At 43.4% G+C, this 27223-nt stretch overlaps 1 protein-coding gene across 1 annotated transcript in view; it reads right to left on the reverse strand.

Moving 5' to 3' along the window:
- Col6a6 (collagen type VI alpha 6 chain) overlaps positions 1–27223 on the reverse strand; it is a 137978-nt gene that overhangs the window by 17189 nt on the left and 93566 nt on the right. The window contains exons 24-33 of the mRNA XM_031346192.1: positions 24857–24919; positions 22217–22279; positions 21110–21160; positions 18148–18183; positions 17111–17173; positions 10829–10891; positions 9977–10012; positions 9829–9865; positions 6942–6953; positions 3571–4064 (exon numbers count right to left, since the gene is read on the reverse strand). Coding sequence (XP_031202052.1) covers positions 3571–4064; positions 6942–6953; positions 9829–9865; positions 9977–10012; positions 10829–10891; positions 17111–17173; positions 18148–18183; positions 21110–21160; positions 22217–22279; positions 24857–24919 — 918 coding nt within the window. The remainder of the gene's footprint in view (positions 1–3570; positions 4065–6941; positions 6954–9828; positions 9866–9976; positions 10013–10828; positions 10892–17110; positions 17174–18147; positions 18184–21109; positions 21161–22216; positions 22280–24856; positions 24920–27223) is intronic.

A 27223-nucleotide genomic window follows, 5' to 3' on the forward strand; every position in this document is an offset into this window, starting at 1 on the left:
CTAGGCAAGTGTGTGGAGGCATTGCCTTGATTAATGGCTAATGTGAGAGGGCCCAGCCCACAAGGAGTGGTGCCACCCCTGGACAGGTAGATCTGGGTGCTATAAGAAATCAGACTGATTAGTCATCAGGGAAATGCAAATCAAAACAACCCTGAGATTCCACCTCACTCTAGTCAGAATGGCTAAGATCAAAAACTCAGGTGACAGCAGATGCTGGCGAGGTTGTGGAGAAAAAGGAACTTCCTTCATTGCTGGTGGAATTACAAGCTGGTACAACCACTCTGGAAATCAGTTTGGTGGTTTCTCCAGAAATTGGACATAGTATACCAGAGGACCCAACTATACCACTCCTGGGCATATACCCAGAAGATGCTCCAACATGTAATAAGGACACATGCTCCACTATGTTCATAGAAGCCTTATTTATAACAGCCAGAAGCTGGAAAGAACCCAGATGTCCCTCAACAGAGAAATGGATACAGAAAATGTGGTACATCTACACAATGGAGTACTACTCAGCTATTAAAAACAGTGAATTTATGAAATTCTTAGGAAAATGAATGGATCTGGAGATTATCATCCTGAGTGAGGTAACCCAATCACAAAAGAACACACATGGCATGCACTCTCTGATAAGTAGATATTAGCCCAGAAGATCGGAATACACAAAGTACAATCCACAAACCACAAGAAACTCAAGAAGAAGGAAGACCAAAGTGTGGATATTTCATTCCTTCTTAAAAGGGGGAACAAAATACCCATGGAAGGAGTTGCAGAGACAAACTATGGAGCAGAGACTGAAGGAAGGACAATCCAGAGACTGTTCCACCTGGGAATCCTTTCCATATTCAATCATCAAACCCAGATACTTTTGTGGATGCCAGCAAGTGCTGCCTAACAAGAGCCTGATATAGCTGTCTCCTGAGAGGCTCTGACAGTACTTGACTAATATAGAAGTAGAGGCTCACAGTCATCCATTGGACTGAGCATAGGGTCCCCAATGAAGGAGTTAGAGAAAGGATCCAAGGAGCTGAAGGGTTTGCAGCCCCTTAGGATAAACAACAATATGAACTAACTACTACCCTCAGAGCTCTTAGGAACTAAACCACTAACCAAAGAGTACACATGGTGGGACTAATGGCTCCAGCAGCATATTTATAGCAGAGGATGGCCTAGCCAGTCATCAATGGGAGGAGAGGCCCTTGGTCCTGTGAGGGTTCTATGCCCCAGTGTAGGGGAATGCCAGGGCCAGGAAACGGGAGAGGGTGGGTTGGTGAGTGGGGAGCGGGGAGAGGGGAGGGGGGAGCAGACAGAATGTTTTTTCTTTTTTTCAGAGGGGAAACCAGGAAATGAGATATCATATGACATGTAAATAAAGAAAATATCTAATAAAAAAGAAAAAAGAAAAAAGAAATCGGACTGAGCAAGCCACAGGGAGCAAGCCAGTAAGCAGCCTCCTCCACGGCCTCTGCATCGACTCCTGCCTCCAGGTTCCTGCCTCCAGGCTCCTGCCTCCAGGTTCCTGCCTCCAGGCTCCTGCCTCCAGGCTCCTGCCTCCAGGTTCCTGCCTCCAGGCTCCTGCCTCCAGGTTCCTGCCTCCAGGCTCCTGCCTCCAGGTTCCCTCTCTGCCCCATCCCTACGTAGGAGTGCTGGGATTGCAGACTCGCGACTGCACTGAGCCCTCATGAATTCTGGAGACTCAAACTCTAGACCTCAGGCAAAGTGCTTCACTACTGGGCCATCTTCCCAAATCCACAAGGCTCAGTTTTTAAAACTGAGCTTTACCTAGAGAGTCTCTAGACAATTTAGGTAGAATCGAGAAACTGTCTTCATGGATGTTGTGAGAAGTGGATAAACTCCAAACCAAAACACAAACCACAATACTGTTCATGCACTCACTGTGTTCTGTTCATGTCCTTTCTGAGTGGGTGGAGCCCTGCTGGTTTAAGTACCTGTCACAAATCCCACCAAGTGTTTTCGTCAGGATATGAAGTTGTTCTTTGTTTTATGACTAAACTTGCAAGGACTCTCCCACCAAAATCACTTACAGAATTCCCAGGCTTCGCTTGCATGGCTCAGACACAGCCTTTCCTAATCTACCTACAGTATCCTTTGGACGAATCAGTCTTCTTTTGCTTACATAATTCTGAGTCCACTGGTGCTAACAGCCATTCAGTCTCCTTTGCTACCCCGCTCTCATTAGTATTAAACAGCATCCAGCTATTGAAAAAAAGCAAAGCTTATCATCCTTGTGCTTGCTAGAATGTTCTGGGTGCTGAGGCACAGCGGCATGCCATTTACTCTTCACATGAACTGTCAAATGTTGAGACTTATTTCCCATGTACTTCTCAGTACTCTTCTTGTACTGCTGTCTGGAACTCTCCATGAACGGGGAGCCCAATGTTGTGCTGGGGCGGCACCCACTGCAAGGATGCTTTGTTGGGGCCAGTGGGCCTTTTGTGATGAAGGATGGGAAGCTGTGGATGTCTCCATCCCTGGCGGTTTACTGAGGGATGCTCCATGCCTGGTTCAGTCCTTAATCGAAGAAGCTTTAGTCGGAATGGCTTTTCTGTTATAAACTGGGGACTTTTACATAACTGAAGTTTAAAAATAAAATCAGCCTACTTGTTTATTTATTTTGCTTTCGTGTGTCTGTGTGATACATGGATGTGTTCTTTTGTATATTTGTACAATGCGACATCCATGGGGAAGCCAAATGTCCAGATGTCTTTCTCAGTCACTCTCTACCTTGATTTTTGAGACAGCTGAACCTAGGGCCCAGCCATTCCTTCAGGCTGGCTGGCCAGGAAGCTCTAGAGTGCCATCTGTTGCTGCCCAGTGTTGGGCTTACAGCTGTACACTTTCATGCTTAGCCTTTGTATGGGTGCTGGGGACCTGAATTGAGGTGCTAATGCATTTTCCTGAGCTGTTTCCACAGATCCACAGGTCAGACTTTGAGACGGATTTTCACATAGCCCCAAACCAGCCTTGAACACACCAGGTAGGTAAGGATGCCCCTGAACTCTTGGTTCTCATACTTCTGTCTCCCAAGTGCTGGGGTTACAGGGGTGCGCCCCCACACCTAAGTAGCTAGCTTTTCAAAAACCACACAGCAATGACTACTGTCATGGCCATCTCAAGGACACTCCTATCTGTTTACTAGCCTCCTGATTTTAGTTTCTTTGGAGGCAGAGGCCACGCGGTAAATAGCTAGGGAAGCTGTGGCAAAGCAAACTGAGCATCAGAGCCTAACATCGCCGCTCTGCTCTGGCAGCCGTGGAACCTGGGCCGGAAGCTGGCCTTGTCTCGCCTCAGCCTTTTCATCTACAGAATGAGAAAAAAAAACCCACTAATCTTCATTCTTGCACAGTAGTTGTAAGACTTCAACAGGATAATGAACACATAGCTTACCCAGTGCTTGGTAAATAGCAATAAAACACCTACCCTTGTACTTTGCTAACTGGAATGACCATGTTCCGAAGGCAAGAAAATGTAGCTGTATATTTTCTTATGAGGTTTCTGAATATTGGTGAAGTACAGAAACAAAAAGGGTTTTTATGCATTGCTTACCGAAAAGGCACGCTTGATGGAGGGCACGCTGCTGAACGCAATCACCACTGGTACAATGTCCAGGGCACTGAACTCCATGGCGGCTGTGGTAATAGACTGGGTATCGGCCGACTGACCACCGCTAAAAAATGTGGCGATTCTTCTCACATGAGCCCCTGGAAGGGTTCTCTTGAAGACATTCCTGGAGACGAACCTCATGGCTTTGCCAATCTCCCGGCTGTCGGAGGACCTCTCATAAGGAAGAGCTTTAATTTCCCTGAGCAGTTGGTCTTTCCTATAGGTATCTGAGAAACGGATGAGGTGCCTGGTGTGGGAGTCGTAGGCTAGGATGGCAATGCGGGCACCCACGGGGCAGCTGGCCTCCCTAACCTTGACATCCTTAATTAGGGAGACCATCATCCCCTTCATCCGCTCAAAGTCCTGCTCTGTGACATCCCGGGACTGGTCCAGGACAAACACTAACTCAGTTGGATGCACTGGGCACTCAGGTTTTCCTGAAAGACAAAAAAAATGCCTCCTGTCATGTAGGATGTTTGCCTACAAGCAATACATGGAAAGCAAAATCATTTTAAATGCTAACTATTCAAATATTTAAGCATTAAATAATTAATAACCCAAATATTAAAACATATAAAATATTAAATGTTTATAGCTTGAATCATTAAAATGGCTGTTCTAAAAGCTGGCTATATGCTCCTCCGGGATAAGCAGAAAAGAGAGCCAGTCTAAAATCAACATGATTTGGTATCAAACTTGTAAGTTAATTACCCAGTCCTTCTAAAATGGTAGGACCTGTTTGGAAATTTCCTTAACCCTGCAGAAGCCGGCTGGCTCAAAGGCGTGGTTGTTTGCATCTGTACTTTAATCATGTTAAAACAAATTCTTTTCACTTAATGAGGGGGAAAAAAAACAAGGAGAAAAGGACTTTCAAAAAATGGCTGTGGAGACCCCTTTTATAATTAAAAAACAAATGGAGGATAAGGGACTAAGGGATGTAGCCTTGTCAGTGGGTTGCTCATCTGGCATGTGCAAAGTCCTGGGTTTGACCCCGGCAACACATAAGACAGATATGGTAGTGTATGCCTGTACTCATACACTTGAGTGGTAGAGCCAGGAAGATCAGAAGTTCAAGATCATCCTGAACTACAGAGGTCCACAGACCAAAGGAGTGCCTCCACTGCCAGTTATCATGTGTGCTGACACCAAATCAGTTCATCTCAGCAGAGACATAATTTATTAGCCTCTGAGTCTAATTAGTGGGATGAGCAGATTTTTCAAAAATCAAAGTAATGTTAATTTTACAATTAAAAGGTGAATCCTAAATGTGGACTTGATGCCTCTAGCTTTGTGTTTGGGTTGTTTTGTATACGGTACAAAACCAGCAATGATGCTGGTATAATTTAGGGATACAGGGAAGAAAGGGTTAACAGTGCAGCCTGAAAACACAGAAAAAGTTTTAGTTTTCAAAGGAAAAAAATATACTTAAGGGCTAATTCAAAGTACAGCCTCAAACCCAAGAAGCTGTTTCCAGGATCCCAAGGGCTCCAGAGAGCTTGTACTCTCCAGATGATGGCTTCTGCTAAAGGCGGGTGGCGTCTCTACTTAGACACTAGCACCCTACCAGCTTGTCCTCTGGCCATATTAGTGAGTAAGAGTTTTTATTTTAAAGTTATTTGTAATAAATGATTATGAGATTAGGCAGATCCAAAGCCTATACTTCATAGTGGACATCTGCACGGCTAGAACAGCCACTCCACGGTAGATTTTGCAGCCTCGCTGCCAAGTACATTTTTATCCACATACCCACAAAGAAAACCTACGGAATCCACAACATAGTGAGACTAGAAAAACAATTAGCTTTACATGTGTTCTTTACTTGCACCTAGTCCCTCCTCAGCGCCTAATGTTTGCCCTCCTTTCCTGTTCACTCCTGGACATGGTACACTGCGCCCACGCATACCTTTGCTTATATACGTACGACAGGCTGTCAGGGAAAAAACGTGGTTTTCTTTCCAAGATTGTGTGACCTCATTTAATTCTGGATCAGAAGTCTGTCCACCCAGCTTGATGCAGCTTCTAGCTCCACCTCCTTTGTTTCTAATGTGCTAATCTCTCCCTACCACTGGGTCACAGGGCTACTGCTCTCTGTAGCTTTCTAGAGAATGCCTAAGTCTCCTCTGTTCCACAGCTCTGCATTACACTTAAAAAAACTGTGGCTCCTTTAGTCCTGACTTCAAGTTCGCTGCTTCAGGGAAAAGCCCTGGTCCAAAAAGTATCCACCCCTGTTCCTGACATTATTCCATCCCATTAAGGTACAGCCTATGCTTTATCTCAGATTCTTAATTCTTCCATTTGTCTCCATCTGGACTCTCTGTGAGAAATGAAATGTGTAATGGATCTTGTCTGCTGTTAGTCTCGTCCCCAGGTCAGACGAAAGACTAGATCACAGGAGGTTTTCAATAAATCCTTATTAAAGGACTGAGTTAGCAGAGGGTAAAGGCTGGTGAGTTTATGTAAGGGGATGTGTGTGTATGTCTCTCTCTCTCCCTCCCTCTCTCTCTCTCTCCCTCCCTCTCTCCCTCTCTCTCTCCCTCCCTCTCTCCTTCTCTCTCTCCCTCCCTCTCTCCCTCCCTCTCTCCCTCCCTCTCTCCCTCTCTCTCTCCCTCTCTCTCTCCCTCTCTCTCCCTCTCTATCCCTCTCTCTCTCTCTCTCTTTCTCTCTCTCTCTCTCCTTCTCTCCCTCTGTGTGTGTGTGTGTGTGTGTGTGTGTGTGTGTGTGTGTATGTGTATCCCTGTGTCTATATCAGGCTGACACCAATGTATTATATAATAAGCATTGGTAAAATACATAAAAAAAATTAGGCTAAAAGCCACCAAGGCAGGTTGGCAATTAGCATTAAGCATGAGCTACAAAGTCTCGGCACCCTCACCAACGCACATCTCTCTTACTTGTCATCTGATCCTATTCTCATTCTGCCCTCTGCATTCTAATCACTGAACTACAGAGAAGACATGACAGAGGTGGGGGAAGAGAAAGGGAGAGAGGTGGAATGGGAAAAGAGATTTGGAGAGGATAGAGGGGAGATGAGAGAAAGAGAGGGGAGGAGGGAGAAAAGATACTTTTAAAACATCAGGTAGATGAATGGTGCATGTCATTAGCATGTCATTAGCATATGCTTCACAACCAAAGGGCTTCCAGTGGAAAATGGTAGTAAAACTCAGCTATAGCTTCTTAGAGGCCAGGAGTCTGCTCTGCGTGTGAGCAAAGGCCGTCCAGGTCCAATTTCTATCATCTCCATGCTTGATCTCGTCTTCCAGATGGAACACACCCTGGAGCTTGAGTAAAGCATGCTGTAAACGAAAATCACTCACCATGTCTGCCAGCTGGGGAGGAAGAACAAAAGAGACAGGGTTATTACTTGGTAGGACACCAGGGTTCTCAACCACTCAGGAAAATCAGAGCAGTGAGGCCATGTCCACTCAATACTCAAGGCAACAGACAGTCTAGAGAAAACACAGACTGTGGCCTGCATCCTGGAACAGAGGGGTTCCATCCAGAGCGAAGGGTTGGGGGAAGAGGGGCGACACATAGCCATAAATCAGCACCCTGCAGCCAGCTGTGGGACATGGAGACCCTCTGTCTGAGAGGGATCATGGTGTTGCAGGAGCTGAGCTCAATTTGGGAAGTTAGAGGGTCCTGACCCCTCTTTATAACTTCTTACATATCTATAGATGTCAACTATATGCACATACATGCATGCATGCACATATATACACATGCATGCGCATAAACATCATACTGTGTGTTTGGCTATTTGATGGTTTCCTTGTGAAGAGGCATAGAGGACGATGGCGACAAAGCCCAGGGCCTGTGTCACTTTCTCATGATTAGCTAAAGACTGTACCACTGTGTGACAGCCCCAAAGGCCCGAATCTTATTTTTACTTTTTTTTCTCCAGTGCTGGGGATTGAACCCAGGCTCTTGCCTAAGCTAGGCAAGGGATCCACCAGTGACCTATATCCTAAGCCTTAGTATGTACACATATATGCAGATATATATATGCATATATGTATGTACATATAAAATTGTGTATATATCTATGTAAGTGTGTCTATATGTACATATGATATATGCCTGAATGGGTTGAGTTTCTCTTATCTGAAAGACTGGGGCTGCTAGTATTACTGATTTCAGATTTTTTTCAGTTGGGATATTTATATATATACATAATGAGGTCTCCTGGGGACAGATGGAGTCTATAAACTGAAGGTGAGAATCCATACACTGTATTTAGTGTGCCCATATTTTGGCTGCAGCTTGTCACATGGAGGTCAGATGTGACCTTTTCCACATGTAACATTATGTAAGCAATCAAAATGTTTGGGCATCTGGGAAGGGTCCCCCTGCGAATGAACATATTTGTGTATCATATAATTAAAAGTGATAGATGTACTCTGGAAGAAATAAACATTGGCTGAACCACACTGCATAGTCACAAGCCACGGGTAACAGTTTACATTTCTAATAATTCAATGCAAAATTTAGCTTTTCAGTGATACTCTTTACCTTTGTATCCAAAGCCACATGCGACTGGCAACTAGGCTACTGAATGGTGCGGGGGACATCTCCACCATGGCACTATCCTATTGGGCAGTGCTTCTTCAGGCCACTAATTTGCAGAGGTCCCTTCCCCTGCAAGACCAGGTCTGGAAGAAGCCCTGACTATATCCACATGGCTGTGTGCCTTTATAAAATAAAAGTTATTAACTCCTTTTGTGTTCTAATTCATACTTCTGAAACAATTTTGTGTACTTTGGATCAGATGTCCTAGGTGGAACCCTCACATTTTGAAGGACCAGTTCCCACTCTTAGTTCTAACACACATCATTACTAGTCACTTGGCTCACCTGTCAGGTAGAAACATACTGTGCTAATTCAACCTCAAAATGGCCTATCTCTATGGGCTCAAGGTATAGGTGTGGATTCCCACCTGTGTTCCTTTCTGCTATGGGAAAGGCAAAGTCCCGAGCAGCTTGACTCAGTGGCTTCTAGAACTATTAAAATTCTGAATCTCTGGGCCTGGACAGATATCTCAGTGATCAAGAGCCCTTGGCACTTTTAGAGAGGACTTGGGTTTGATTTCCAGCTACACAGTAGCTTGCAACCATCTGTAATCCAGTCTAAGGGATCTGATGTCCTCTTCTGGCTTCCATAGGCATGTGTTGCAATACACCAAGGAGCATACACACATATGCATATATAAAACAAATAGTGGTTTGTTTTTAAGTTCTGTGTCTCTAGGAGTAACACCCTCTATGGAAACGGGCTCTGATTTATCTGGGTTTTCTCCCAAAAATGCCTTAAGGAAAAAAAAAATTTTTTTTCGAGACAGGGTTTCTCTGTGTAGCCCTGGCTGTCCTGGAGCTCACTCTGTAGACCAGGCTGGCCTCGAACTCAGAAATCCGCCTGCCTCTGCCTCCCAAGTGCTGGGATTAAAGGTGTGCGCCACCACCGCCCAGCTTGAAGAAACTTTTAACTCTTCCTTTCAATTGCTGTATTTACTCAGGAAGTATTATACATATTTAAACCAATATTCATCACAATGTAGGTGCATGTAAATACCGAATTATAACATCAGTTGATATTTACAACACTAAGGGTTATGCCCTGTTATGAGGGTCTTAAATTCAGAAGCGCTTTTGCCAAATCTGAATATCTTTTTGATTTTTCCATTCTTTGAGAGAGAGAAAATTATAGGCAGAATAAGTGTTACTATAAATTTTCCAGTCAATCATTCCAGGAAAAGAGCAATAGAGCACAAAGCAAACACATTAACACAGCCGCCTCTTGCCACTGCTGAGCCGGGGCTCCCACCCACCCGGCCACATTAACACAGCCGCCTCTTGCCACTGCCGACCTCAGTCCTGTGGTTACTGTCTGACACTAACAATCCTCTCAAACTCGGCTGATCTGACCATCAGGCGTGTTCTGACCCCCGTTTGCCCCAGGTTGAAAGCCTACAGTGTACATGACTAAACCACACTGGGAACAGGTCCCAACACGCACACACTCTGGCACCAGAGAGGCAGAAGTGATCTACTAGGCACCCTCACCTCTCCACAGACTCAAAATTTACTCACGGCATCTCTAATGTTGGCAAACTGCTTCTGCTCTGAGAGCGCATTTGGCTAACTTCCTTCTAAAAAGCGAATAGGCTGGGTGTAGGGTAAGGGGGATTGTTTTCAGCAGGGTACTTACGACTGTGGTCCTGCACATACTGAATGAGGTCACATGTCTGCAGTTCAAAAATAAAACATGGAGAATGAACCACATCTCTGGGTCATGAAGTTTATAAACAAAGTTAACAGCATGCTCAGAGCGCCCTGATGCAATAGGAGATACATACGGAAAATGAAGCCAGTCCTTGGGCCCCTTTCATGCCCTAGGGAAGGAAATAAGCAAAATCTGTTTTATGGCCAGATGTATCCCCACACTTCCCTGGAACCCTTTGCAAAGAGTTTACTTCTCTGAAGTTAATGGGAACAAAGAACACAGGTAGGACACATACTGCCTTGTGAAAGAGGGCATTGGGAGTGTGCACACAAACCTTCAAGGCCACTTTTCTCCAATCCTGGCAAAAATGCCGAGAACCTGATGGAGCTGCCCACCTGACGGAGGCCCACAGAGCCCTGGAGCTTGCCACTAGCAAAGGGTGAGCCATCTGTCCCCAGCTGCCTCTCAAGTCTTGGAAGCTTCCACCTGACATTACATCTGCACTGTGGTACAGCAGCTAAAGATGATCCTAGATCATTCCTATCCACGGCTGATGAACAAAGGGGTCAGCTCAGCCTCACACACCTGAGGAGCTCACTCAGCATCCTTCCCCACATGAATGAGTACACACACCTGTGTGTGTCTGGGTGGGGAGGGGTCAGGGAGTGGCAAGAACAAAGCTGACTTAACATTTATTTTCAGTCCCATCGTAGAACAGGAAGAGTCTTGGCTTCTCTCAAACAGAAACATTGAAAGAAAAATGCAGTGGTGCCTGCCACACACAATGTCCAGATATGTTCCACAGGAACACAACTTGAATCACACACACTGCTCATCATTTCACACACCTGTGTGCACCCTCACACACACACACACACGCGCGCACACACACACACACACACACACGTGTACACACCTGAAAAGTGGCAGGCCCATGCCCTGAACTCTAAAGTGTAAAGATCTTACAGGACATATTCCCACTTACCTTTCGTCCAGGGGGTCCTGGTTCCCCGGGGGATCCTGGCTCTCCTGGAATCCCAGCAGATACCTCAAAGTAGAATTAAGTCACCTTAAAACCATATTTTATATATGTGTGAATGGTTTAAATTCAAATTTAAAATATTGACACTATTTCAAAAGTAGAAATACCAAAGCAAAAAAAAAATCCATTTTCATTTTAGAAAATTGATAGATTTCTAAAATACATGAAGGGACAACAATCAATTTGTTCTTAAAATATTACTTGCTAATTTTTTCTGCTACTTTTCTTGTTCTTTTGGTATTAAGATGTCTTTTTAAAAAATGATATATACCATACTTTTTGCTAATGCCTCTATTTTGGTTTTGTTTCTTTTATAAAAGTTCTTCCTATATGGCTGTGACTGGCCTCCAATCCATAATCCTCCTGCCTCTGCTTCCCAAATTCTGGAATGACAGGTATGTACTACCATGCTTGTATCCCTGCTACCTTTTAATATATATATATATATATATATACACACACATATATACATATGTACATATGTATATATATATTTCTATAACTAAATATTCTTATACACAAAGTAACTTTTCATGGTATTTCATGGCTATGTGGATATAACATGATTTATTCAATTGGCTCCTTGCTGTTGGCATTTAAGTTTGATGTTGCTGACAAACAATGCTATTATGACATAAATATATACATATACATATTTGTATGTATGTACATATGTATATATTTGTATGTATGTACATATATATGTATATATACACAATTCTGATTATTAGTGAGAATTACTAAGACTAGAATTCTGAATTTTGTTGGATCAAGGCAGAGTGGTTTTCTTAAGAACATGAAGGTAATTAAATTGAAAAAACCACACACACACAAAATTGTGATCACATGCTAGACCACAAAATGAGCAACAACAAAACAGTCAATGGCTGGCTGGAAATCTCTGTAACGGAAAGGGCATAATGGCGATAGTAATATAAGAACAACAGCTGTCTTCTTTACTGTGTGTAAGAAATTTTTCTATGCACATTTAACAATACAGCTTGTCCTAGAAAAGCTAGAATTTGGGGTTGTTTATGCATTTTTTAAAGGTTTATTTATTATTATATCTAAGTACACTGCAGCTGTTTTCAGACACCCCAGAAGAGATCACATCTTATTACAGATGGTTGTGAGCCACCATGTGGTTGCTGGGATTTGAACTCGGGACCTTCAGAAAAACAGTCAGTGCTCGTAACCATTGAGCCATCTCTCCAGCCTGCATTTGTTATTTAAGAAACAACATTGTTTTCATTATTCAAAATGCCACGGGAGAGGAGGGCTATAGAGATGATTTGGTGGTTAAAATCACATCTTACTTTCCCACAGGACCCAAATTTGGTCCCTAACACCCATGTCAAGAGGTTCACACCTGTAACTCAAGCTCTAGGAGACCCAGCTCCCTATCCTGGACTCTGTAGGCACTTGCATTCATATGCACATACCCACAGACAGACAGACAGACACAGACATACACACACAAACACACATATACACATACACACATACATACATTTTTTAATGCTACAGGATTTATAACCTTTACAGTAATAAATGAAGTTATCTAAAAATTAATTTATAAGAACACCACCTATAGAGAAGTTAATAATCATTAATATTCTTCCAGTGCCCAAATCACATTGACAGTATTAAAAAACGTAACTTAATGACCTCACTTTATTCAAAAGTTATGTTTACCTTCAAGAAAAAGAAAAGGAGACAAGTCTGCCCCTTTCTAATATTTTAATAATAGATTTTAAAGTAAAAATCAATAGTACAAGAAAAAGAAGGGAGTCTGAATGTTTTGGACCCTGGAAAGCAGCTGTTTAGGTGTTATGTTGAGATGACCTGGCAAAGCTGAGGAGTCTGAGCCCTGAGCTAGCAGCAGGGAAATCCAAGAACCAGTGTGTGTAGTATCATACATTCCCAGAAAGCTCAGGTTTTGTCAGGGCCAGATGCCTCCAGAAGCAGAGGTGAAGAGGCTAAATACGGAGGACTAGTGGAGAAAATGTCACCATGTAGTTGGATACACTTTTCCCCACTAGCAAAACGCAAAGGTAAATCAGGAGTAGGACTCTCGGCAGAGCTGAAGACAAATATTACCACACTGAACTGGGAGACCAAGTGGAAATATGAACCTGAGCTTCCAGCTCTCATTGCCTGTGTATTCTCAACTGGCATCAGAATCCGTACTCTCTAAAAAAGGGTAGAAGGAGTTTTCAGAGGGAAATCTAATTCAAAGAAGATAGACTACCAATAGTGAAGGGTTGTTAAGCATAGGTCCAGCAGACTGAGTCAGGGAAATTCATATCTGGCAAATTGATCCTGACTTCAGGGTTTCCTATTAGACTTTTTGTACTCAATTCTCAATGTGAATGCACTGCTCATTCTTGAGATACATAAGAGATGAACATCAAGACAGAAGGAAAACCTGGAGGAAACTGACCATGTTGAACAAAGAGGACCTAAAAATATCCACTTATATCCTCAGAGAGATGAGATGCTTCAGTCATGAAACAAGAACAGTATACTACAGAAAAAGAACAGTCAGACTTCAGCAACCAGCTCTTCAAAGGTAAAGTATGGGACAGAAGTTAAAAATAAAATCAAGATACCTTTCCAGAAAGGAGAACATCAAAGAGAGGTTGTACCTATAAAATAAATACCATACGAAGTAAACTCAGGGACTCTTATCATTATACCAAATGATAGATATTTCAAATATACAGAGTAGAGAGCTCGGCTGGGGAAGGTCAAAAGTTAACAAAATAACAAGCATTTCCTAGAACAAAAGAGGACCTATTTTCAGGGTAAAGGGACCTGCTAATTCTCAGGAAAGTGGGAAAAAAATGGACCGCATGCCAGTAACAAAATCCATGGAAGATTTCAGAGGTGATCCAATGGGTTTCAGAGAGAAAACACTAGTTTATAGAAATCTGAACAGCCTTGGACTTACCAAAGCAACAAAAGCCGCCAGAAATAATGGAAAACATAAAAAATTCCAAAGAAGTAATTCCAACCCAGAGCTGTACACTCGCCATGCTGTTGACACATCTGGAGGCAATAGAAGTCATTTTCAGATGGTCACTGTATCATCAAACCTCCCAGGCGCCTGTCTCCTCCTATCAGCTTGTTAGGGTTTCCCCTTGCACCGGCTTATGTTCTGAACCCTTGGTGTCCAGATGCTGGCCCTATCTGGGATCTCTTGAAGCTTAGGAAGTGGAGCTTAGCTGGAGGAGTAACTCACCCAAAGATATGCAGACTGTCCCCAGTCTGCTCCCCACCATTATGGTGTTCTGCCCATGAGCCCCAAAGCATGAACCCAAATGACCATAGACTAAATCCTCAGATACTGAGAGCCAAAAATAATCCCTTTTTTTTCTCTTTAGTGTGTTTGTATCAAATACTTTACCGCAGTGATAAGAATATTAATGAATACAAGGTTCCTGGCAGAGTTTTCCAAGATGGGAAAGAAGTGTGGGAGGAATAGAGGAGACCTCACAGCCAGATAGATGCACTGTCCCTGCAGAACAGTATCTATTGGATACCAGGCAACAGGGAAAACAGATAGGGCTGCTCACGACCTGCCTGTTGCATATGCAAATGTCTTCAGAGAGCACAAACAGACTTTCAATTCCAAGACAACCTCCTGGGATGAGTGAAGCTTTCAAAGACCAGAAAGCAGGAAGAAGGCGGAGAACAGAGTGGGCTCCACTTTTGGTTTTGTGCTGTGTGTGTGTGTGGGGGGGTGGTGGTGAGGATAAGTCAGACAAGTGCTCTACCGTGAGCCATGGCCACAGCCTGGCTTGGCCTTTATAAATTTACTTTTTAAGGTGAAAGATAAAAGCTATTTTAAATAAGAAAATGTAAGATGCTGCCTGACTCTTTCAGCAGAAGTGCCTATTGGGAGAAGTTTTGCCACCCTACATGACAGTGTATGGAGACATAGCTGGTTACTCTGATTAGGGAAGGAGGCCGGGTAGTACTGGGATCCAGTGGAGGCTCCACGGATGCACTTAAACGCTCTACACCCACGGGCAGCCTCCCCATGAAGCTCTCCAGCTCCAGATGGCCAGAGTCCCACATCCCTGCTTGAAACCTGTTCAAAGATTTTGGCTTTTTTAGTTCTTTTTAAAAATATACATACAAATATACATATATGCACAGCTAAAACAGGTTTACAGATTTTAAAGTCTATAACTCAGTGAACTCAAGCTAAGAATAGAATAATTCCAAGAGACCTGAAAAGACATTCATAATTTAAGGCTAAATCTTTCCAGAAAAAACAGCTGCTCTTCCAGGGGAAAACCTGGACATTTTCAGTGTTTAAACTTCAATTTCAAATCCAAATATTACTCATGTCAAGGAGGGGGATGGAGCAGTTAGAGGGCGAGAAATCAGTAAGTTACAACAGTCCAACATAGAGAAGAACAAAGAAGGAACTAAAACGCATCCCCAGAGGCCAAGACACCAGCCCACATGTCTCCTATCGGTTAAGTATATAATGCGTGTTACTGATGCATGTTACTATCGTAGGGAGGGCCCCGACAAATGGCTGAACTTGTTAGCATGCTGCTGATGTTCAAGTTAAACCGCTCCATTAACAAGCCAAGGGAAATGATCCAGAGATGTCTCAATGCAGATGACATCTGGATTAACTTGAAAGCCTTTCCCAATTATTTTCCTAATTATATTCATCTTCGTCATTGCTGAGGGTAAAATGATAAAGGATTGTCATCTGAAGATACATACAAGAGTTACAGCTGGAAGCAGCCCCCTTGGGAGCAGCAGGGGGAGGGGACGCTCCTTGTTGTGAAGCCTTACAACCTCCAGACGTGAGCCCTACACAGAAAGTTCTGACTTCAGCTTATAGAGAAAAACTAGATCACAGCAAAATTCACGATGAAGACACACCTCAAGCTGCCTCAAGTACATGTTTTCCTATAAGGTTTTCTTTTCTTTTATTTTTCTAAGATCTTGTTCATTGACAGGGTCATAGATCAGTTTTTCCAGTCAAGGTTATTTAGAAGGGGAAGAGGCAACGACTTTTGAGAAACAGTTGTCTTAAGCGTGTCCCACCACAATAAAATCTCATTTATGCACAATCTCAAGTGTACAGTCAACAAATGCAAACATTCCCTCCTTTCTTCTATCCTCCTGTTGTTTGAGACATGGGCTCACTTTGTAGCTCAGGCTAGTCTTGAACTTGAGATTCTTCTGTCTACGTCTTCCTGACACTGGTAAAAGGAATACACTGCCACATTGTTAACCATCTGTAAGCCAAGGTGAGCTGACGCCTATGACATGTGCTGAAGAGTTGTGTTTAAGTGACATAAAGCGTTAAGCGATACTTGATTCTCCCATACACTAATAAAGATGCATTCAGTTTAACATCCAGACGTCTCACAAAGCTCAGGGGAAACCTGGTAAGTGAGACACCTTATTAAAAGTAGCTCAACAAAAGTTTTGAGAATCAAAGCAAGATGTTAGTGGATATCAGTTTTCACAAAGTTTTCTAGGAAGACTGGATAAACTGATTATAACTTGTCAATACAAAAACCTTCTTTGGATTACAAAAATTCCTTTTAAAAAACTTAACTTCCAAAGGTTAAGAAAGGTATACTGGCAACAGAATGGGCAAATGTGTTCACTAAAACAGTTCTTTGTCTTCTTGGTGGCCTTGGGAGATGAGAGTGCAGTAATGCCTGGGGCTTGCCAGCCAACCAGTCTAGTTGAAGAGGTAGGTATCAGGTTCAGTGAGAGACCCTGTCTTAGACACTAAGATGGAAGTGACAAAGAGATGGCTCAGCACTGAAGAACACTTGCTGCTCTTGCCTGGGACTTGGATTTGGTTCCTGAACAGCCATATGGTAGCTCATGACTGTGACCCACTTGTAACTCAAGTTCTAGGAGATTTGATACCCTCTTTTGGTTTCTGTGGGCAACAGGCATTCACAAGTACACTTTGATACATGCGGGCAAACACTCCATACAATGTTTTTTTTTTTTTTATTAAATAGTAACAAAAAGATGGCAAGTGATTGAAGAAGACACTTAACATTGGTATCTGATCTGTTTGTATACACATAGACATGAACATACACCAGGCAGGTGTGTACACACACATCACGCACATGAACATAATCAATCAACTAGTCTCTTTCCCTCCTCTTCCACACAGACATATCCACATGCTCATGAGCTGAAGTTATCCTCTGGATAGCTTACCGTTTTGCCTCTGGCTCCCTTGGGACCAGCCTCTCCTGGATCACCAGGGTCCCCAGTATCACCCTAAATGAATACATTAAAATTAAAATCATTATTGAAGTCAAATACACATGTTACAGAGGCATATCTGTTTGTAAATTGATTCCGATGTAAAGTCTTATACATTTTGTCTTTTAACTAAAACAAAGCCTGTGTTGCTCTCTCTCCAGCACACTCCGTCATCCACTGGCTCATGGTTTAGTCCTCCAGACCAGAACTCAGGCTCCACGGAGAACCAAGGACTCCCCCTTTTTTTTTTTTTTTTTTTTTTTTGGTCTTCTGACCTTATTGCAGGGCCTAACACTGAGTTCAGTAAAACTTGCCAGAGAAATGGAAGGCACTGAGGTAGAGATTAGCATTGTTGACTTGTGACCTGACAGGTGGTTTTTCTAAATATCCTTATAGATATTTAGAAAATATCTATAAAGGGCGGGGGGTGGGGGGCGGAATTAAGTCAGGCTAAATCTTACCATCTGGGTTTATTTTCTCGACATTTTACTTTTCTTTAAGCTGATAGTTCTCAACCTGTGGGTCATGAACCCCTTTGGGGATGGAACAACCCTTTCACAGGGTCAAGTAAGACCACCAGAAAACACAGATATTTACATTTTGATTCATACCAATAGAAAAATTACAGTTATGAAGTAGCCATGAAAATAATTTTATGGTTGTAGAACAGTATTAAAGGGTCACAGCATTAGGAAGATCGAGAACCACCACTTACACTATGATAAAAATAAAGGAAGGAGCGTGTTTGAGGTGAAAACTTTTTAAGGATTATTTTATTTCCTTTACCTATAAAAAAAGAGCTTGAAATAGTTTAAAAGTTCTTACTCCTAAACTAACAGATCATATTAAAGCTTGGGGAGGGCAACCTGTTTCTTTCCTATGCTACCCCATGCTAAGGAAGAATATTTGTTTCTCATTTAACTGTCCTAAGGTACATCCCCTGGGTCTGGAGCAATCCTGACTCTCTCAAGACTGTGAAGTGCACATACCTTCTGTCCACTCTCTCCAGGGAATCCTTCTTGCCCCTGCCATCAACAACAGAGGAAATCAATACATACACACTTGGCTCAAAGAAATTCATGTTGACTTTCATTTTATCATCTTCCTTGTTTAGCTTTAACACTGCATCAAGAAAGGGTGACCCCACTGGAAGCTAGACAGCAACCCTCAGAGGAACAAATTCCAGTTTCTAAATTCAGTTACTCATGGGCTACACATACAGGCTGGCAACCTAAGACGAGAGCTAGGAAGTACTGAAGGAGAAAGGGAGGGGGTAATTCTAAAGGGCCTGTGTTTTATCTGAGTGTATGTCACAGAAGAGAGGGCCACTTGGCCATGTGTCTCTGAGTGACAAGTGACCTTTCTCAGATGGGTTTCAATGGAGAAATTTAAAAAGTTGAAACAGAGTCCAGACTTGATTATTCATCTTAAGGTCCTTTATTTACGTTACTTTGATCAAAGACTCATTGAAGAGGTTTCCTACCCTCACCTGATGAGAAATGTCTATTTAAAATAAACCATCTTTTCTTTCTGTATCAATGTGTGTGGTGTGGTGTATGAGTGTGTGTGTGTGTGTGTGTGTGTGTGTGTGTGTGTGTGTGTGTGTGTGTATGGGTGGCAGTAGAGTCCAGAGGAGGATAGCATGTGTCTTCTCTAACACACCCGCCATCTTAGTTTTTGAGACCAGGTCCTTCATAGAACCTGGAACTCAGCATTTTGGCTAGGCTAGCCATGAGCTCCCAGGACCCAGCCATCTCTACCCTACCCTGCCAAGCTGCGGTTAAAAGCCTCACACTATGTCTAGCATTTACATGAGTGCTGGGGATTTGAATTCAGGTCCTCTTGTTTTTGTGGAAAATACTCTTTCTTACTGAGCTATCCCTCAGCCCCTAAACTGTATTTTCTTTCAACTTTTTAAAGCTTTTGATGAACACCAATGACCAGTGTTAAGGGCACACTTTGAATTTGCACATATAGATTCCATCAACCAAACCCTTGTTCTTCTCACTTCTCAAATTCTAATTATCACTCATCTACAAAAAAAAGGAAGCTTTATTCTGATGTAAAAAAAAAAATACTTAAACACAAAAAATTCAAAAGGCAAAAAGAAAAATTACCCAAACCTTCCTACCTGTAGTGGTAACACATCCCCTGTCCTACTTAATGTCCAGCTTTGTAAAAAATGCATTTTAAGCATGATGGGGCAAAAGTTCTTCTAAGTATATTCTGAGTTTATACTTTAAATTTCTATGTACAAATTTTAAGCAGAGGTGTGGGAAGATGGCTCCATGCATTGAGTGTTCAGTCTGGGAGCAGGGCAGTCTGATCCCTGGCAGCCTGGCACCATTGGATAGAGGCAGGATGATCCCAGGGGATCAGTGGCCAGCCAGCCCAGCCCATCAGAGAGCTCCATGCTTGATGAGAGACCCTGGCTCAAAAGACAAGGTGGAACAGGATAAAGGAGGACCCCCACTCCATGTTAACCTCTGGCCTCCATATGCACATATGCGGGCTCATGCACTCCCCATGTTCACACACATTAATATAACAAACTTTGTATGTATTTGATTTATAGAGTCTAACATGCAATGTCATAGGCTATTTAATATTTCCTTTTCTGTGGGATATTAATGTTTTTAGTTATCCTATATTCTGTTGGACATTACCAAACACCTCATTTTTTTAATTCTTAAAAATCTTTAGCAAGTTAGCCTTTTCCTCCCGATACCATCTTGGACCATCTCCTGTGGGACTCCATAGTGGTCCACTGGTCCCTTCTACTCTTCCTGAACTGACTAATCCATATTGCTCAGATCGGTACGATGGATCTCTAACTTTGTTTGTTTGTTTGTTTGTTTCAGAAAAAAAAATCTTTTGATTTTCTGATTTTTGATAATTGGGTATTTTTCATGATGATTGTGTGTACATGTATAAACATGGGTTGTATGGGTTTGTGCATGCACATGTGTGTATGTGCATGTAAACAAAGGCAGAGAACAACCTTTGGTGTTAGTCTTCAGATGTCTTACACCTTTATTTTGAGACAGGGACGCTGGCTGGCCTAGAACTTTACCAAGTAGGTCTGACTAATTGACCAGGAGATCCCGAAGTTCATCTGACTCTGCTTCGCTTCTCAGCAGCAGTGGGATTACAAATGGCCACTACTGCATCCAGCTATTTACATGGATTCTAGGGACCAAATTCAAGCAACCGTGCTTGCAAGGCAAGTGTTTCACTTACTTAACCATCTTCCTAGCCACTTAGGATATTGTTTTGTTTGTTAGTATGGAATAGAGTTTATTCAGGGCATGGGGAGAGGAGTTAAGAGGGTAGTAGAGGCAGAGAAAGGCAGAGAGAGGGAGAAAGTAGAGAAGTAGAGGACGGGGCCACAACCATGTGGAGAGAGGGGGAGCAAGAGAGCAAGAGGCAAGAGCCCTATGATGATACTTTAAAGCAGCTTTATTAGCATATCACTGGGCTTCAGTCAACTTACTTATTTTCAAGCACTCACATATCCAGTAATGTGATAATCATTCATTTTTATTTTTAAGATACTGTTTGGACAAATGCATTAAGAAAAATGCTATTAAAAGTTCTCACCAATAGCTGAAGAAGTCATAACAATAGAAGACAAAATGTGGACAGCTCCTAAGTGGAGTTACACACAGAACTGCTAAGATTAGGGGCAGTTCAAGCTGGAACATGCCAGGCTCCACCCACCCTTCACAGAAAAGCACAGACGATTAGTTTTCAACTTTCAATTCTCACCTGCTCCTGGAACCCTGGCACGACTTTCTACTATACAGCTCATAGGACATCAATAAGTGAACTATTAAAATGGATTTTTGAATTGTACCAGACTGCTTTATACATTGCCTTCTTTCTCTTAATGGGCCAAAGAAGCAAACAAAAGCCAATGGAATAGGTCCAGCGTCAGTGGGCACAACTTACCTTTGTCCCTTTGCGGCCAATGCTACCATATCCCGGACTGCCATCGTCACCCTGCAAGCAAAGCAGCTAATCACACGCATCCAGATGATAGGGAGAGGTGGGCTTATTTACAGGACATGAGGGATAGATTTTGGAGTCTATCAGGAACCACTAGGAAGCAGGGTCCTCTAGAAGGATGGGTACCGGGGACACTGGTGAGGGCACAGAAAGCCCCTGTACAAGAGACATGACAATTACAGCTACTCATCTATGTGATATTATGAAAAATCAAGAGAGGATGCTGGATGTGCGTTCATCATTCAGTAAAAGCAGGCAGCATTATTAATCAACTCTTCAGAGACCATCTGTATGTTAATACTTCAACTCTAATCTATTTTTAGTTCATTGAACAAACAAGTCCTGCAAATTGCATGTTTGTTAGAAGCCCTAGGTAAAAGGGGGATGATTCCTGATAAAGGTGGAATGATTTCTGATAAAGAGGTCCTGCAGATCAGAGGAGGCCCTGGGGGGATGCTACAGAGAAAGAGCTTAGTCTGTTTTACCATCTCAAGAGCATCATGTCCATGATGTCTGCTGCCTTGGAAACACTGGCCAAGGGAACAATTACAAATGACTGCGATGCCTCTCTCAATTACAGCTAGGACACAATAAAGCTAGATAGAGATGGGAGTCTTTAAAGCTCCTCTGGGCATTCCCCAGAGATGCAATGCAGACGTCTATTTGCTATGATGTGAGTATTGTCAGCCCGTAGGTCGTGTGTTTGAACACTTGGTCTCCGGCTGGTGGTACTTCTGGGCAGGGTTGTGGAACCTGCACAGGGTGGAGCCATGGAGTAGGAGCAGACCTTGAGGTTTTATAGTCCAGCCCACTTCCTGCTCATTCTCTGCTGCCTGGCTGCAGATGCCATGCGACCAGGGGCACATGCCACTGCCTATTTGCCTTCCCTTGCCACGATGGATCGTACTCCCTTGAGCCCTAAGCCAACATAAAGCTTTCCGTCACTTTTACTTCTTGTCAGGCATTTGGCCCGAGCACAGAGAAAAAGAACTGATATACTACTGGAGTGAAAGGTTCCAAAGAACAGATCAAAAGTGAAGACAGACCCACCTGCAGGCCCCGAGGACCTGGAAAGCCAGCTGCTCCCTTTTCTCCCAGGTCTCCAGGTTCTCCCTGTCCAACAGAGCAATGAGACAGGCCCTAAGTTGGTTGCTTTGTTTATCTGAGACAGGGTCTCGCTCTAGTCCCAGATTGGCTCTGGCTCTGTGGAAGTCCTCCCTCCCTGGCCTCTCAGCGGTAGGACTGCAGGTATGAGCCACCACATCCAACTTTCATTACGTTGTTTGGGTAAGGGAAAATCAGAAATGATGGCTGCAGGCACTATTTAACTAAGTCCAATGTGCCGCAGCAATGGGTTTGTATCCAGGCTTGCATATACTGTACAAATGATGTTGGCTGTCCAAAGGGACATTCAACCATCCATCTATCAGCCCAGTCTTGGCAGGTTGGATTTATTATTGAGGGGAGTTCACTGTCTCAGCCACTCAGTGCCTTGACAATGCCCCCATCTTGATCTAGGAAGGAATATCTCTGTTAAAAATATCAACAAAGTTGTTTCTCATGGTGACCTGTGCAAACCACCTAGCTCTGAGGATGGCAGATGTATCAGGCTAGAGACCTGAGGGTAGATCAGTCCAGGAAGGTCTCTGACAAGGAGAGCACGTCCCATGGCTTCTGCGCTGATCTCAGCAGTGCCTTGGGGGAACCTCGGCTACTTGGGAAAATGAACACGGCCTTTGGAAGAAGGGAGAACTCCCTTTTTAAGAAATTAAAACATTTAATTTGAGACAGCTTTAGAGGTGCAGAACGGTTGCAGAGAGAGACAGAGTCCTCGGCACCCCACATGTTTTCCCTCCCCCATGGCTGACCTGTTAATTGCAGGTCATTCATGCTCAGCAAGACAACCAACCAATAGGAATTCATGATCATCATCACCAAAACCAGTTCTTTGGTCCCTTGTTTTTACCTAGTATGTGTTGTTGGTTGCAGGTCCCCGGGAGTTTACTCAATGGGATGTCACCATAGATTCTTCCAGACTGGGTGACTTGTCAGACTTGTGTTTCTGAATGACCTTGATAGCTCTCAGGAGCACCGATCAGGTATTTTGTGGGATCTCTCCCCACTCCTCCCTCCATGCTTTTCGAAACCATCGCTTGGTCTCAAGGAGAGACTCAAGGCAGATATCCTTTCCTCTCCTTTACATGAAGAATTCCTTGACTGAGTGGATGGCTACTCTGTGTCCCTGTCTCTGCCCGGACATGTGCCCAGTGCTTCTTTCCTTTCTCCTCTCCAGGGCTGCCCTGTTGGGTCTAATCTTTGGAACCTGTCAGCCACCAGATGTGGTGGCTCTTGCCTGCCTCCCTGCCTGGATTTTTCTGTACCCTTTTCCATCTCCCTTTCTTTTCCTTTAAAAGTCCTTTTAACCTGAACGATTCAGAAGCCCAAGTCTCCATGCAAGCCCAGCCCTTGCCTCTGATCCCAGAGCAGTTTCCCTTCGTTCTTCCACTCACTCCCTCTTCCTCACAGCCATCTGCCTGTGTGGCAGGGTCAGCAGTCACACTGGAATCCCTGGGTCATCTAGCCCTTCCCCTCTGCCTCCGTTCTCTGAGAGAAGAGCTTTATGGAACCACCACACGACAAGTTTCCATCCTGTTGACTCCTCCACTCCCTGCTGGTCTTGGAGGCAATGAGAGCGAGCAATTAGCCTCCTGGTTCCCAAGCTCTCAGTCTTCAAAACAAACGAACAAACAAACAAACAAAAAGTCTACACTGGGCTGTCTGCTTAACATCTCCCAAGAGTCTGGCTGTATCTTCAAAACAATTAGTGCTGTACCAGTGACAGAAGATTCAGCCACACAGACTACATTGATCTTTACACAACGGGCAGTCAGAAAATCTTTTGTGCAAATAATAATTCTTCAAATCAACCCTCCTAGGATGCTCTAAGCCCCATGCCTTCCTGCCCATTGCTAACTTTAGTTGCAGCCCCCTCCCCCCACCATTTTCACTCTGCTTCTTCAAAGTCTTTATGTCCTAAAGGCCCCTTCAAGTCTGTATCTTTTTTGATGTCTCTTTTTCTAACACAGAACTATTCCTAACAGTGCTTTATTTAAACCTCAATTTTGGCCTCTTTTTTCCCCCTGTCTCTCTTATGCCATAGATCACTGTCTTTGGGATGTTCTAAAGTCTTTAGGCCTGATTTCATGCCCTGGGTATCATTGCTACTAGAATTGCATCCATTCATAAACACCCATAAAGCTCTTGCTGTAGATCAGGCCTTCCTCTCCTGCACCTGGCTTTAACAACAGAAGCCCGCATCTTAAAAGGTCTTTAGCAAGGTTGATATGAGAAGGAAAAAGCGAGAGATGTAGGGAGGAGGGAATGATGCCAAGAGGGTGGGACAGGGGAGGGACGTGCTTGCCAAAGCAGCCTTCTTGCCCTGAGATCCCTCAGTTGAATGGGGTGTAGCCCCTAGTGCGATTATGCTGAGCTAGAGCCCCTGACCTCATCTGGGTCCACACCCAGGTCCTTAGAGAGTGCTGGCTCTCCAAGAATCCAGCCAGTGCTTGTAGGCAACAAGATGTGTTTTCCTCTGTGTTGAAAGGGCTCTGGCTGATCCAGCTAGCCGCAGCTCTCTCGGGTAGCACAGACTTCAATGTTGGAGGGGCTGTAATAAAGAGTGTGACCTACTTTGTTTCCTTGGCTTCCCAAATGGCCTTGGTTCCCAGCTTGTCCTCCGGGTCCTGGAGGCCCCTGGAATGAAACAAGAATGGCAGATACAGCAGGATGAGGCACAGTTCTCCCCCAACGCTTTTACATGTCTTCTATGGAAAATGAAGTGCAGATGGGGGAAGAGTTAAAGGCTAAGCTGATCCTACTCTGGGAAATAAAATATTGTAGCTGTCAAATAAAGACTAGTAAATAAAAGAAAATTAATAAAGTCACCCTGGCCAGATGTGGCCTAAATGACCATGCTTCTTTGTGAGTCTCGGTGTCCAAACGAGCCTGGGTTCCCACTGCTTAGCTCAGGGAACAGATGCTGCTAGGTGTCTAGTATTTAAAGCGAGCGTTCCAAAGGACACTGGACTTCAAAGAAGGCTTTCTACCAGCACCCAGGACTGTTTATCTTCATTTGCAAAGTGTGGGAAGTACATCAGAAAGCTCAAAGAGTTTCACTAACACCAACTAGCATTGTGACAAAGTGTGACTAGGGGGCACAGGATAAAGATTCTGAAGTTACTGTTCAGAACTGCTAGCAAATAGAACTGTCATCTTTGTGTCCCAGAACAGGGCCCACTACTAGAGAACTCTTATTGTAAATGCTTGTCAAGTTAGTAGAAGGGATGAGTGCATAGACTAGCCAATCTAAATCACATGGGCTAGGGAGACGGAACAACTAACAAGTGGGTTATATGCTGTTCTAAGCCTGGCAGGGCTCTCCTCCACACATGAACCACATCCAGGACATAGGATTCCTCCGCCTGAGTCCAGGAGGTGGTTCAGTGGGCAGTAGTGCTTGTTTTAAAAACAAAGTTTCAAGGCGACCTTTGAACTCCCAATGCTTCTACTCTCCTACCTTTCTCTTCTTTCATTAATTGATTTATTTATTCACTTTACATCTCAATATTAGCTCCCTTCTCTTCCCAGTGCCCGCTCACACAAATTCCCACCCCCATTCCTTTCTCCCCTTCTCCTGAGAATGGGAGACCCTTGTTATCACCCCCACCCCTACTTCTTTTTAAAAATTAGTATTTATTTGCATATTTTGTCCTTTGACAGTTTCATGTGTTCCGGTTTCTCTCACCCCCATCCCTCGTTTTTTCCCTTCCACCTCCTAACTCCCCCTCCCTACAAGTCCCTTTCCTTTGTTCCCTTTTTGTTTCAGGACCTGCTGAGTTTCACCAGGGCCACTGGGGTGACTGTGAATGTGAAGTTCTTCAGTAGACTCCAGTAGAGTGTGGGGGTTCACCCTACCTCTAGCTGTTGAGTGCTAGTCCTGTAGAGAAGCACCCTAATGCTTGGCTAATTCTAACCTTTCTTGATAGTGTGTATGCTACCAGTGTTATTTAGCTAAGAACGTACATTTTCAAAGAACAAGTATGACTCCTAGTATAATTAGTATTTTGGACCTAGTTTCCCATTATGTTTCTTTGTATTTGGAGATTTTAGAGAAAGTCTTAAGAGCAACAAAACAAACAAACAAACAAAAGATAAAAGATGACATTATTCCTTTCAAAGATGTCTTCCTGGGCATAGCACATATATATATATATATATATATATATATATATATATATATATATATTATAACCACATATGGCTGGGTTAGCACTTTTCATTTATGAAGAACACTGAGTGCTGTGTAAGTTAATAAGCCTCTGGTATGCCATCAATACAAATCACATCCCCTTCCAAGACATAAGTCCCAAGGAGAGCTTTCAAGTCTGCAGTAAGGAAACACATTGTTCCACTGGAGGGTTCCTCCCGTGCCATAAAACAATACAAGACCTATGGCAAGGGGTCTGGAGAGAACCGCGCTCTCCTGGGTTTGTCTCTATGGATTTCCTTCAGAAACAGCAGTCTAGAGATCCCATTCATCATGCCCCAAACAAAGAAAATTCCACTTGTCTTTGCAACTCCATTTTAACAGCTGACAAAAAGGGTGTTTCATAAAAAGCAAGCAGAGAAAGAAAAGCAGGGTTTTCAGCCAGAAGAATGGAAGTGCTGGTGGAGAGGTGTGGTGCCTTTGACCAGCTGGCAATGCCAAGGGCTGGGTGATTTATGACTGGACCACTTCTTGCCAAATCGAGATTAAAGGGACCCATGGATAAAGGTGCCCCATGGGGCACACGGAAAAATTACTCCAGTAACAGCCTTGGATACCGCTTTGGACCCCAGAACATTGAATTTCAACTCATCTACATACCCACATCAATATTTGATATCAACAGATGAGATATAGATCGATATATGCGATATATGTTTTCCTTTGTACTTACTGTTTTTTTTTTAAATAAAAATCTCCATTTGCGGTGCCAGCCAGCTTCTAATGATTCA

This window comes from Mastomys coucha, unplaced genomic scaffold, assembly GCF_008632895.1.
Source record: "Mastomys coucha isolate ucsf_1 unplaced genomic scaffold, UCSF_Mcou_1 pScaffold23, whole genome shotgun sequence".
Taxonomy (NCBI): domain Eukaryota; kingdom Metazoa; phylum Chordata; class Mammalia; order Rodentia; family Muridae; genus Mastomys; species Mastomys coucha.